The sequence below is a fragment of the Lepidochelys kempii genome, chromosome 11 (assembly GCF_965140285.1).
Source record: "Lepidochelys kempii isolate rLepKem1 chromosome 11, rLepKem1.hap1, whole genome shotgun sequence".
In the NCBI taxonomy this organism is placed as follows: domain Eukaryota; kingdom Metazoa; phylum Chordata; order Testudines; family Cheloniidae; genus Lepidochelys; species Lepidochelys kempii.
The window spans coordinates 1,330,393-1,343,394 of record NC_136390.1 but is presented as its reverse complement, the minus strand read 5'-3'; the positions used below and the strand labels follow the sequence as shown (position 1 = coordinate 1,343,394).

Sequence of the window (13,002 nt, the reverse complement as noted above, 5' to 3'; positions counted from 1 at the left end):
AGAAACAACGTCGGGAACACTGATCAGGTGGCTCTGCGTAATCAGACTGTCACTGTGATAAGCGCACATGAAAACTCTCTGAGCTCAAAAGAAACAGTTACACTGTATGTAAAAACTGGTATGGCTAACGTTATAGAAGTTAAACTAGGGAAGGAAGGTTTCAGAGTAGCAGCCGTGTTAGTCTGTGTTCGCAAAAAGAAAAGGAGGACTCGTGGCACCTTAGAGACGAACCAATTTATTTGAGCATGAGCTTTCGTGAGCTACAGCTCACTGAAGGTGCATTTTCCCCAGGTCATGTGCAGTGTCTATTGTAGAACGGGTAAAAGAAATACAAACAAAACATGCTACTTAATTAAAATCCTATTAGGGCTCCAAAAGGAGCCACAGTAGGTTGTTGTGATAAATGAAGGGGGGGGGGTAGTTTCCTTTTATGGACACCCAGCCACCCAGTTAGCTAAAAAAGTCCCTCTTGGTGGCTGTTCTCTGCTTGCTTTACCTGTAAAGTATTAACAAAGTTCCCCAGGTAAAGGAAAAGGAGTGAGCACCGGACCAAAAGAGCCAATGGGAGGGCTAGAACTTTTTAAAATGGGGTGGGGGGGAAACTTCTCTTGGTTTGTGTGTTGTGTCTCTCCGGGAAAGAGGGCAACAGAGGGCAGCAGGAATGCTGTGTAAGGCTTGAACCAGGTATAAATATGCATCTTCCATACCTAGAAGAAATTATTGGACAGGGCATGTTTAAATAGCCGCAATTAGGTTTTTTTTAGTTTATTTTGGCTTGTGGATCTCCTCTGGGCTAACCCCAGAAGCCTTAGTTTGCTTGTAACCTTTAAGCTGAACCCCCAAGAAAGCTATTTTGGGTGCTTAATTTTTGTAATTGTTTCTTTTAAGTTCTAGCAAAAAGCCTAAGTTCCAGATGCATTTTTTTCCTTTTGGTTTCTAATAAAATTTACCTTTTTAAGAACAGTGTTGGATTTTTGGTGTCCTAAGAGGTTTCATGCTTTGTGTGTATAAAAGATCTTCTACACTTTCCACAGTATGCATCCGATGAAGTGAGCTGTAGCTCACGGAAGCTCATGCTCAAATAAATTGGTTAGTCTCTAAGGTGCCACAAGTCCTCCTTTTCTTTTTGCGAATACAGACTAACACGGCTGCTACTCTGAAACCTGTCAGTATGCTGTTTGAGTAGCTGATAGCCACAGCTAATTTCCTTTGTTTTCTTTCTCAGCTCTTCCCTGGAGGGGGGTGAAAGAGCTTGAGGGTACCCCACAGGGAGGAATTCCCAAGTGCTCCTTCCTGGGTTCAAAGGGTTTTTTTTGCATTTGGGTGGTGGCAGCGTTTACCAAGCCAAGGCCAGAGAGAAGCTGTAACCTTGGGAGTTAATACAAGCCTGGAGCGGCCAGTATTAATTTTTAGAATCCTTGCAGGCCCCCACCTTCTGCACTCGAAGTGCCAGAGGGGGGAATCAGCCTTGACAGTTGTGTTTTCTTTTTCAGATCACTGTGTGTCTTTTGGAAGCAGGAGTTGAAAGTGGAAAGTAATCAAAACTCTGGTGGAAGTTAACTGTGTCTCTTTTAAGACAGAGTCTCTGAGCTGCTGATGGCTTTGGAGCCAAAAGCAAGCCAGAAAGCGTCTGTGTTGATGCAAATTACCTAACTGATAGAGGAAGGAGAGAGCTGCCCATAAATGGCAGCACAAAGGAGCCACAGATAAAGGACATACCTGGTCAGCAAACAAACTACCTGAAACCAAAAGGCTCAAATTATGACCCTTTGGAAAGGAAGGAAGGAAGGAAAAAGGAGTCAAGCCCAAGAATAAGGACAGGTTACCCTAAGTAGAATGTTTTGTGTGCGTGTGTGTATATGCACAGTGCTGAAATCTATAGACAGATCAAAAGGGGTCTGCTGACATGCATGATCCCCCTACCGTGTAATTCACCTAAATCCCAAGGATATAATTCAATTAAAGCCTATGCAAAGATTCAAGAGGACATTGAACGCACTGGCCTCACTGACAAATTGTCTAAGTAAGAGGCATAACAAGATATGGTTAAATGCCCACTTGTAATACATTCGATGCAAATGTTATTGTTAATATTAAACACTGGGATAAATGTAATGTTAACGAGTAACCCTGTAACGATGTATATGATTTTTTGGGGAAAAAAATTTTAAGTCTGCTAGAAATGGTAATTGGAAACACACCTCGTGGTTTTTTAAAAAAAAAAAAGGAAGAAAAAAGCATTATGATAATGATGCTTCTCAGCTATGACCTGGGAATAAACTTAACGCTTAGCACAGCAAAAAAGCAACCTAACAAAAATCGATTACAAACTTGGTTTGCTGTATGGAAAGGGAAACTGAGGTACACCACCTCATGAATGTAATGACTGAACAGTGAGATAATTCACCCTAAACCCTTAAAAGGTAGACGCCATTAAATCCTGGCCTGCCTATAGAACAAAACCAAAGGAAAGAATGTGGGGTAATTCCTCTGTTTTGCCTGCAATCCGCAAGGAGATTTGTAAAAGGAAGAGATATTTTAAGCCATAATCTGCCGCCCCCAGAGGGGGTAGAAAAATGCTCTTTGTCTTTCAGAACTTCAGGGAAAGCTGCTACCCGCTGAAGAGCAGCCCAGAATACCGCGGATCCACTGCCACGGCAGATAGCGTGTTTTGTGCTTTATATTTTGTGTTGTGTTGTTGTTTGTCTTGTGCTACCGTTGCTGTGTGTTGCGTTTTGTTTTGTTTTGTTTTAACTACTGCATTAGGCAGAACAGGATTAATGAGGATTTGAACTGTATTCACAGAAACCAATAGTGCAGAATGGCAGAGGTCAAAGGCAGAGGCGAACAGGGAAACATCCCCAGGTGGTAAAGGCACGTTTAAAGGCAGAACGTGCCTCAGACACAAGGTTTATCTGTTGGTGGGAATGGAAGGATGGACATAAAACATTTTAAGCTCAAAGTGAAATTACCAAGGGAAAGGAAAGTATGTGAAACCACTGGTTACCAGGGGCACGTGAACCCCCAGTGTGGGGAGGCGAATCCCCAGCCCCGCCCCTTCCACACCCTGCCAGAGCCCCACCCCCCACACCGCGGCTACTGGCCCAGTCCCATGACGAGCCCCCCAACCCCAAAGGAGCGCCAGGAGGGAGAGCGGCTTGTGGCCCCAGCCCCCCTTGCCCTGGAGCGCGGGGGGCTCAAGGAGCCAGAGAACTGGAGCCCAGGGAGCGGTCACGGCAAGCGGTGGGGTCATGCCCGGCTGTTTTGGGAGGCTGAGCCTCCCCTAGCCTATGCGACCCGCCGCCCCTGAAAATCAGTAATAATCAGCATGCCTTAATCAACTTCCAGCACGCAAGCCCAGCTGAATGCACCTGGGTGTTGTATAAAGTTGGAAGGAAGGGAAGGAAGGCCATTGCCACACCTTCCCTGATTACTATACGGGGCAGTACGGTAAAGGTAGAACTGCCCCAACATTTCCTCAGTGTGAACCACTGAAGGTTACTGGATTTGCCTGGCAGCCAGGAGGGGTGGGTAGCCTAGGCTCCCAAGGGGTGTACTGGAAACTGCTTTGGGTGGAACTGGATTAGGAGTTGAGTACTGGGTGCTGCTCACATAGAGGGATGGGGCAACAATGATTTTCTAAAATACTGCCAGTGTGGCAACAGCGAGGTGAAAAGGATTCGTTCTTGTTGGCAGGGACTTTGGACTCAGTACAAGGAAACGTGTCCTGAGCATTCGCCTGTACGCGGGCCCAGGAAATAAGGCAGCACTTGGTCATTCAAATAATCTGGGAAGGCATGTGAGGAAATTTGCCTTTGGAAATAAAAACTGTTGTGGGAAAACGTTACAGAAGGGGAGAGACAATTAACGGCATGATGGAAATTGGTGAACTTTACCCTAAATAAAGATCAAAGGGTTCTATGAGCATATCTAGTAACTCTACACCCTCTTGCTACTGGTATATATCCAGTGGTACCTGTGGGAACCCGGCGAGCAAAAAAATCACCATCCCTGGGCATATAAAGAAACCCAAGAGCGGAAAACCATTGACATGTTTCAGCAGGTAGCCCATGAAAATTTGGGGTGTGTGTGTGAGGATCAAAATTTACAAGAAAGAGATGGACGTGTCTATGTTAAAGACAAAGGAACCCAAGCTGTATGTCTGAGATATTCACCGAACAAAAGCCAGCTGTTGTATAGGCAGGAAGGGGATGTGTTTGTGTTAGAAGTCATTGTCCAATGGCAGGAGTAGACAATAATGAATTGTATTTTATGACTTATTTAGTTAAGAGAAGTTTTTGCAACATTACAAAGGTTAAAAGTTATGACTGTGAACACTACGTATCAGTAAGGACTGTGAACTACTTTGAAGTTTAAACCACAATTGTATCACTTTCAGCTACCTGCAGGGGGGTTCCAAAGAGGATGGAGCTCGGCTGTTCTCAGTGGTAGCAGATGACAGAACGAGGAGCAATGGTCTCAAGTTGCAGTGGGGGAGGTCTAGGTTGGATATTAGGAAACACTATTTCACCAGGAGGGTGGTGAAGAAATCTGATGAGGTTCAATAAGGATAAGTGCAGAGTCCTGCACTTAGGATGGAAGAACCCAATGCACAGCTACAGACTAGGGACCGAATGGCTAGGCAGCAGTTCTGCGGAAAAGGACCTAGGGGTGACAGTGGACAAGAAGCTGGATATGAGTCAGCAGTGTGCCCTTGTTGCCAAGAAGGCCAATGGCATTTTGGGATGTATAAGTAGGGGCATAGCGAGCAGATCGAGAGACGTGATCGTCCCCCTCTATTCGACATTGGTGAGGCCTCATCTGGAGTACTGTGTCCAGTTTTGGGCCCCACACTACAAGAAGGATGTGGATAAATTGGAGAGAGTCCAGCGAAGGGCAACAAAAATGATTAGGGGGCTGGAACACATGACTTATGAGGAGCGGCTGAGGGAACTGGGATTGTTTAGTCTGCAGAAGAGAAGAATGAGAGGGGATTTGATAGCTGCTTTCAACTACCTGAGAGGTGGTTCCAGAGAGGATGGTTCTAGACTATTCTCAGTGGTGGAAGAGGACAGGACAAGGAGTAATGGTCTCAAGTTGCAGTGGGGGAGGTTTAGGTTGGATATTAGGAAAAACTTTTTCACTAGGAGGGTGGTGAAACACTGGAATGCGTTGCCTAGGGAGGTGGTGGAATCTCCTTCCTTAGAGGTTTTTAAGGCCTGGCTTGACAAAGCCCTGGCTGGGATGATTTAGTTGGGGTTGGTCCTGCTTTGAGCAGGGGGTTGGACTAGATATCTCAAGAGGTCCCTTCCAACCCTGATATTCTACGGTTCACCCCATTGTGGTGATCATTGGAATCCAATTGGCTTTATTAGTGGCTTTATTAGTGGCTTTGGCTTGCTGGAGGAGGAGAACGGTTGGAAGAACACGGGAGGCTGGCCTGCAGTGTCAGACTCATGGGATAGTAACGGCAGCTTTGGTAAAAGCGTCATTAAGGAAGGGACTGTAAGGCCTCAGGCCTTTTCCTGTAGCCATGTTGTGAGGCCTGAGGCCTTTGTCTGCAGCCATGTTAGGAGAGCAGCAGCCGTTCGCTGAGAAGCAGGAAGTCACATCCTCACATTCCAACTAATGACATTAAAACAATGTAATATCGGGCTGATAAGAAGGAGACCCCATCCAAATAGCATGCACCCTCACCGGATAAAGAAACAGATCTCAAGCTGGTTAAAGACAACGTAGTTTCATAGTGTCCTGTCTGGCAAGAAATCACTTCTCAATAGTTGGGGTTGCGAAATCCTCATGTCTTGTTTTATCTGCATGGTCCCCACTTCCCTATTGTTTCTGTCTGTTACATAGTTAATTTTGCTAGGTGTAAATTAATTAAGGTGGTGGGGTAGGACTGGTTAGAGAATTTTGTTACAATGTTAGGCTTGGTTAGTAAAATGATTGGTGAAGGTACAGCTAAGCGAGATGCAAGTTTCACTATATAAACTGATGTCCAAAAGGAATTCTTGGGAACCAACTCCAGGACAGAGCCCCAGAGCTGCCAGACACCAACACGCTGCCAATGACACCAGGCAGAAACTGGAGTCCCCCAGACGGACCTGATCCTGACGGGCCATCAAGAAAAGTTCCTCTGTCTTACTGGGAGTGGTGGGGGTTGTATGTGTAGCATGCACGTTCTGTTTTGGTGACTGTTAATAAATAGAGGTCAAGAGGCTATTACTGTGTGAGGCTCTTTCACTGGTAAAAGACTCCGTAAACCCACAAAAGATTAAGCCCTGAGTCCACAGGGAATGGGTGTTTGCTCTGAGCCTGGAGTAGAAGTGGAGCCATGAAGGGGTAAAGTTAGGTGCCTTTTGCCGGGAGCCCTAGGAACTGGGAAAGGGTTGGGGTGCTAAAATCAACTGGGTTACACCTTGAGCCCTAGGAACTAGGTAGAGGTGGGATGTCCTAGAGAGTGCAAGTAACAGAATTTTGTGCGGGTAACAACTGGGGCAGGGGGCTCTGTGGGGGACAGGAGTGATGGGAAGAGGGCTCCAGGGCAATGGGGGTTGCAGGGGTAGGAGACTCTAGTGGGAGGGTTATAGGGGCAGGGAGCTCCAGGGGGACAGCACAGAGGGCTCTGGGTTGCTGGGATAGGCTTGGAAAGAAGCAGTGAGCCAGGGAAGGGACCCTGAGCCCCGCACCCCACCCCACCTGGATGCTGATGATGTTCCCTCCATTCTGGTACAACCGGGGCTTGATCCTGGGCAGCAGGACGTCCAGCCAGGAATCCACGGCCTGCAGGTAATCTGGGAGCAGAGACAGCAGCTGGGCTCAGCCCCCGTCTCGGACTGCACTGGCAGGTGCAGGTTCGTGTGAGAGCCAGAAGCCCACTGTGGTTTGTGGGGAGGGCACAGGGCGCTGGCAGAGCCTGCCAGCCTTTCCTGGCGCGCCCAGGGGTGAGAGGCTGACCCCCGTCTCCAGCGGGCGGCGGGGAGGGAGGGGGAAGAGAAGGAGCCCAGCTGCTCTGCATTCGGGTCTCCAAGGATGGGGAGAAGCCTAGCAGGTAAACGCAAGAGCCCCACAGCGTCCTGGCACCAACTAAGTGGCCCTGCGTGGCTGAGGGCAGGAGCCCGGTGGGCTGGTCCTCGAGGGATGCCCCTTACCTGGGTCAGAGGAGCGAAGGACAATGTCTGGTTTCCACAGCAGCCAGGCAGGGAGGCCACCCTAGAGAAACAGCCCGGAGGAGAAAGAGACTCGTAAGTCCCCAGACACATGGCGGTTCTGGGCCAAGTGGAAGGCGCAGGAAGGTCTCATTGGCCTGCGTCACAGACCCACCACAAAGGGGTCAGAATTCACGGGCGGCAGCAGAGCTAGGAGGGGGCTGTGGGTCGGGAGTGAGGGGCACCAGCGGAGGTGTGGGGGGGGAGCCCAGGGCAGGGAATAGCAGAGCCGTGTGTGGGGTGCTCGTGAGCACACAGATGGAAGGGGTCGCTCGGATGTTCCCGGCTCCAGCTGCCCCGTCTGGCATCCACGCCGCGTATTCTCTGCTCCCAGACATTTGCTGGTGGGCGCATGCGGGTCTCCGAGGTGCCTCTGTGATGAGCTTCCCCACATTGGCCTGAATTCAGCTCAAGCAGGGATCTGAGCCGGACCGGGGTGGGGCGCTGGGGGCTGGGCCGGATGCGGGGGAAGAGGGGGCTGGGCCGGGGTGGGGCGCTGGGCCAGATGCGGGGGAGGAGGGGGCTGGGCCGGACCGGGGTGGGGCGCTGGGGGCTGGGCCAGATGCGGGGGAGGAGGGGGCTGGGCCGGACCGGGGTGGGGTGCTGGGGGCTGGGCCGGATGCGGGGGAGGAGGGGGCTGGGCCGGACCGGGGTGGGGCGCTGGGGGCTGGGCCGGATGCGGGGGCAGAGGGGGCTGGGCCGGACCGGGATGGGGCGCTGGGGGCTGGGCCGGATGCGGGGAGGAGGGGTCTGGGCCGGACCGGGGTGGGGCGCTGGGGGCTGGGCTGGATGCAGGGGAGGAGGGGTCTGGGCCGGACCGGGGTGGGGCGCTGGGGGCTGGGCCGGATGCGGGGGCAGAGGGGGCTGGGCTGGACGGGGTGGGGCGTTGGGGGCTGGGCCGGATGCGGGGGAGGAGGGGTCTGGGCCGGACAGGGGTGGGGCGCTGGGGGCTGGGCCGGATGCGGGGGCAGAGGGGGCTGGGCCGGACCGGGGTGGGGCGCTGGGGGCTGGGCCAGATGCGGGGGAGCAGGGGGCTGGGCCGGACCGGGGTGGGGCGCTGGGGGCTGGGCCAGATGCGGGGGAGGAGGGGTCTGGGCCGGACCGGGGTGGGGCGCTGGGGGCTGGGCCGGATGCGGGGGCAGAGGGGGCTGGGCCGGACCGGGGTGGGGCGCTGGGGGCTGGGCCGGATGCAGGGGAGGAGGGGGCTGGGCCGGGGTGGGGCGCTGGGGGCTGGGCCGGATGCGGGGGCAGAGGGGGCTGGGCCGGACGGGGTGGGGCGTTGGGGGCTGGGCCGGATGCGGGGGCGGAGGGGGCTGGGCCGGACGGGGTGGGGCGTTGGGGGCTGGGCCGGATGCGGGGGAGGAGGGGGCTGGGTCGGATGCGGGGTGGGGCGCTGGGGGCTGGGCCGGATGCGGGGGCAGAGGGGGCTGGGCCGGACCGGGGTGGGGCGTTGGGGGCTGGGCCGGATGCGGGGGAGGAGGGGGCTGGGCCGGACCGGGGTGGGGCGCTGGGGGCTGGGCCGGATGCGGGGGAGGAGGGGGCTGGGCCGGACCGGGGTGGGGCGCTGGGGGCTGGGCCGGATGCGGGGGAGGAGGGGGCTGGGCCGGACCGGGGTGGGGCGCTGTGGGCTGGGCCGGATGCGGGGGAGGAGGGGGCTGGGCCGGACCGGGGTGGGGCGCTGTGGGCTGGGCCGGATGCGGGGGAGGAGGGGGCTGGGCCGGGGTGGGGCGCTGGGGGCTGGGCCGGATGCGGGGGAGGAGGGGGCTGGGCCGGATGCGGGGTGGGGCGCTGGGGGCTGGGCCGGATGCGGGGGAGGAGGGGGCTGGGCCGGACCGGGGTGGGGCGCTGGGGGCTGGACCGGATGCGGGGGCAGAGGGGGCTGGGCCGGACCGGGGTGGGGCGCTGGGGGCTGGGCAGGATGCGGGGGAGGAGGGGGCTGGGCCGGACCGGGGTGGGGCGCTGGGGGCTGGGCCGGATGCGGGGGAGGAGGGGGCTGGGCCGGACCGGGGTGGGGCGCTGGGGGCTGGGCCGGATGCGGGGGAGGAGGGGGCTGGGCCGGACCGGGGTGGGGCGCTGGGGGCTGGGCCGGATGCGGGGGGAGGAGGGGGCTGGGCCGGACCGGGGTGGGGCGCTGTGGGCTGGGCCGGATGCGGGGGAGGAGGGGGCTGGGCCGGGGTGGGGCGCTGGGGGCTGGGCCGGATGCAGGGGAGGAGGGGGCTGGGCCGGACCGGGGTGGGGCGCTGGGGGCTGGGCCGGATGCAGGGGAGGAGGGGGCTGGGCCGGGGTGGGGCGCTGGGGGCTGGGCCGGATGCAGGGGAGGAGGGGGCTGGGCCGGGGTGGGGCGCTGGGGGCTGGGCCGGATGCAGGGGAGGAGGGGTCTGGGCCGGACTGGGGTGGGGCGCTGGGGGCTGGGCCGGATGCGGGGGCAGAGGGGGCTGGGCAGGACGGGGTGGGGCGTTGGGGGCTGGGCCGGATGCGGGGGAGGAGGGGGCTGGGCCGGACCGGGGTGGGGCGCTGGGGGCTGGGCCAGATGCGGGGGAGGAGGGGCTGGGCCGGACCGGGGTGGGGCGCTGGGGGCTGGGCCGGATGCAGGGGAGGAGGGGCTGGGCCGGACCGGGGTGGTGCGCTGGGGGCTGGGCCGGATGCGGGGGAGGAGGGGCTGGGCCGGACCGGGGTGGGGCGCTGGGGGCTGGGCCGGATGCAGGGGAGGAGGGGCTGGGCCGGACCGGGGTGGGGCGCTGGGGGCTGGGCCGGATGCAGGGGAGGAGGGGCTGGGCCGGACCGGGGTGGGGCGCTGGGGGCTGGGCCGGATGCGGGGGAGGAGGGGCTGGGCCGGACCGGGGTGGGGCGCTGGGGGCTGGGCCAGGGTGGGGTGGGGGGCTGGGCCGGGAACACAGGGGCTGGGGTCAGACTCAGGGCAGAGCAGCCCCTGCCCAGCCCTCACCATCTCCCACTCAGCGCAGATGTAGGGCCCGGGCCGCAGGATCACCAGGAGGCCCAGCTCTGCCGTCAGGTCCAGGAAGCTTCCCAGGTCTCGGTCCCCAGAGAAGTCATAGACCCCGGGCAGTGGCTCGTGGTAATTCCAGGGGACGTAGCTGGGGAAGAGAGACAGGATCAGTGAGGGGAGCGGCCGCCGGGGTCTGCTCGCCCTCGGGGTGGGGGGCACAGCTGCCGGGGTCTGTACTCCCTGGGGGGGGCTCGGCCCGTGGTGGAAGGCCGAGCACCCCAGCACGGCAGGGAGATCCCTAACGACAGGTGTGGGTCCCGGGCGCGGCACAGGACCGAGGGCCCTGACCCAGTTATCGGTGCATTAACTCTTCGGACGCCAGAGGGCCGACTGGCCGCGCTGGGGGGGGACAAGTGTCTCCTGTGAGCCGACCTGGCCACCGTCACCAGCCGCCGGGGCCATGGCTGCTCCGCCGGAGGCTGCAGGGGTGGGGCTGGGATCAGAGCCCCAGGCTCGGGGACCGGAGATCACTTCGGCCCCACACGAGGCTCTGGTTTTGGGGCAGGAACCGGGGACCCCAGGGCGAGAGCCGTGACCTGGAGAGCCCGTGGGCGGGCGAGTGGCCCTGGCAGGACCGGCCCTGGGGGCAGCCCGCCCCGGGGGAGCCCCATGGGAGCACGCGGGTCACCTACACCTGCACGGCGTTGAGGCCGCTCATGTACATCTTCCGGAGCCGGTCGCGCCAGGCGGGGCGCGGGACGCGGGCGTAGTGGACGCTGCCCGAGACGTAGCGGAAGGGGGCGCCGTCCTTGCGGAAGCAGTCGTGGGTGTAATCCACCTGGAAGGAGCGGGCACCGGCATAGGCCTGGCCCCACGGGGGCTGTGAGCACACGCTGCCCTACCCGGGGTGCTGGCCTCACCCTGGGGGGCAGGATCGAAGGGAAGCTGGGGGGCGCCCGGGGGGGGCAGATCGAAGGGAAGCTGGGGGGCGCCCTGGGGGGCAGGGTCAAAGGGAAGCTGGGGGGTGCCCTGGGGGAGGATCGAAGGGAAGCTGGGGGGCGCCCTGGGGGGGCAGGGTCGAAGGGAAGCTGGGGGGTGCCCTGGGGGGGCAGGGTCGAAGGGAAGCTGGGGGCGCCCTGGGGGGGCAGGGTCGAAGGGAAGCTGGGGGGCGCCCGGGGGGGCAGGGTCGAAGGGAAGCTGGGGGGCGCCCCGGGGGGGCGGATCGAAGGGAAGCTGGGGGGCGCCCCGGGGGGGCGGATCGAAGGGAAGCTGGGGGGCGCCCCGGGGGGCAGGGTCAAAGGGAAGCTGGGGGGCGCCCCGGGGGGGAGGATCGAAGGGAAGCTGGGGGCGCCCCGGGGGGGAGGATCGAAGGGAAGCTGGGGGCGCCCCGGGGGGGCAGGATCGAAGGGAAGCTGGGGGGCGCCCCGGGGGGAGGATCGAAGGGAAGCTGGGGGGCGCCCCGGGGGGGAGGATCGAAGGGAAGCTGGGGGGCGCCCCGGGGGGGAGGATCGAAGGGAAGCTGGGGGGCGCCCCGGGGGGGAGGATCGAAGGGAAGCTGGGGGCGCCCCGGGGGGGAGGATCGAAGGGAAGCTGGGGGCGCCCCGGGGGGGAGGATCGAAGGGAAGCTGGGGGCGCCCCGGGGGGGAGGATCGAAGGGAAGCTGGGGGGCGCCCCGGGGGGGAGGATCGAAGGGAAGCTGGGGGGCGCCCCGGGGGGGAGGATCGAAGGGAAGCTGGGGGCGCCCTGGGGGGCGGATCGAAGGGAAGCTGGGGGCGCCCCGGGGGGGAGGATCGAAGGGAAGCTGGGGGCGCCCCGGGGGGGAGGATCGAAGGGAAGCTGGGGGGCGCCCCGGGGGGGAGGATCGAAGGGAAGCTGGGGGCGCCCCGGGGGGGAGGATCGAAGGGAAGCTGGGGGGCGCCCCGGGGGGGAGGATCGAAGGGAAGCTGGGGGCGCCCCGGGGGGGAGGATCGAAGGGAAGCTGGGGGGCGCCCCGGGGGGGAGGATCGAAGGGAAGCTGGGGGGCGCCCCGGGGGGGAGGATCGAAGGGAAGCTGGGGGGCGCCCCGGGGGGGAGGATCGAAGGGAAGCTGGGGGCGCCCCGGGGGGGAGGATCGAAGGGAAGCTGGGGGCGCCCCGGGGGGGAGGATCGAAGGGAAGCTGGGGGGCGCCCCGGGGGAGAGGATCGAAGGGAAGCTGGGGGGCGCCCCGGGAGGGAGGATCGAAGGGAAGCTGGGGGCGCCCCGGGGGGGAGGATCGAAGGGAAGCTGGGGGCGCCCTGGGGGGCGGATCGAAGGGAAGCTGGGGGCGCCTCCTGCTGCCCCATGGCTGGGGGGTCAAGGCAGGGACGAGCCGGGGTGGGGGGGCTGCTCTCCGCGACGCCCGGCAGGTCAGCCTTGGGGGCGCAGCCAGGTGCCAGAGCAGGGCGACGGCCACGGGATTTACCCAGCTCTGGCCATGGGCCACCCCCCGCCCCGCTCGGTGGCACCCGGGCCGCTGCCGCCCCCGGCTCGGGCGGGTTGGGGGCCGGAGTGGAGGGGGCGCGGAGGGCTCCGAGTCCCGGAGCCCCCAAGGGGGACGGGGAGACAGACCCAGGCTCGGGTCGCAGGGTTTTTAGCTGCTCTGTCAAAGCGGATCCAGCGCCCCCCGGGCTCCCGGCCCGGCCCGGCTCGGCTCGGCTCGGCCCGGCCCGGCCCGGCTCGGCTCGGCTCGGCCCGGCCCGACTCACCTCCAGCGGCAGGAGCGCCGCGGCCAGCAGCAGGAGTCGGCGCCCGGGCCCCATGCTCACAGCCCCCCGCAGCTGGGAAGGAAGCAGGAGCCGTCACATGACCGGCCTCGGCCCCTCCCGGCC

General features: G+C 60.9%; 1 protein-coding gene across 4 annotated transcripts in view; it reads right to left on the bottom strand.

Annotated features, from left to right (window-relative positions):
* GLB1L (galactosidase beta 1 like) overlaps positions 1-13,002 on the bottom strand; it is a 20,843-nt gene extending 7,841 nt beyond the window's left edge. For 2 of the 4 annotated variants that reach the window (XM_073304844.2, XM_073304847.2), the window contains exons 1-5: positions 12,880-13,002; positions 10,848-11,020; positions 10,153-10,303; positions 7,152-7,212; positions 6,700-6,794 (exon numbers count right to left, since the gene is read on the bottom strand). In XM_073304844.2, the coding sequence (XP_073160945.2) occupies positions 6,700-6,794; positions 7,152-7,212; positions 10,153-10,303; positions 10,848-11,020; positions 12,880-12,933 (534 nt within the window). In that variant the 5' untranslated portion in view covers positions 12,934-13,002. The remainder of the gene's footprint in view (positions 1-6,699; positions 6,795-7,151; positions 7,213-10,152; positions 10,304-10,847; positions 11,021-12,879) is intronic. The other 2 variants (XM_073304846.2, XM_073304845.2) reach the window with 2 other exon arrangements.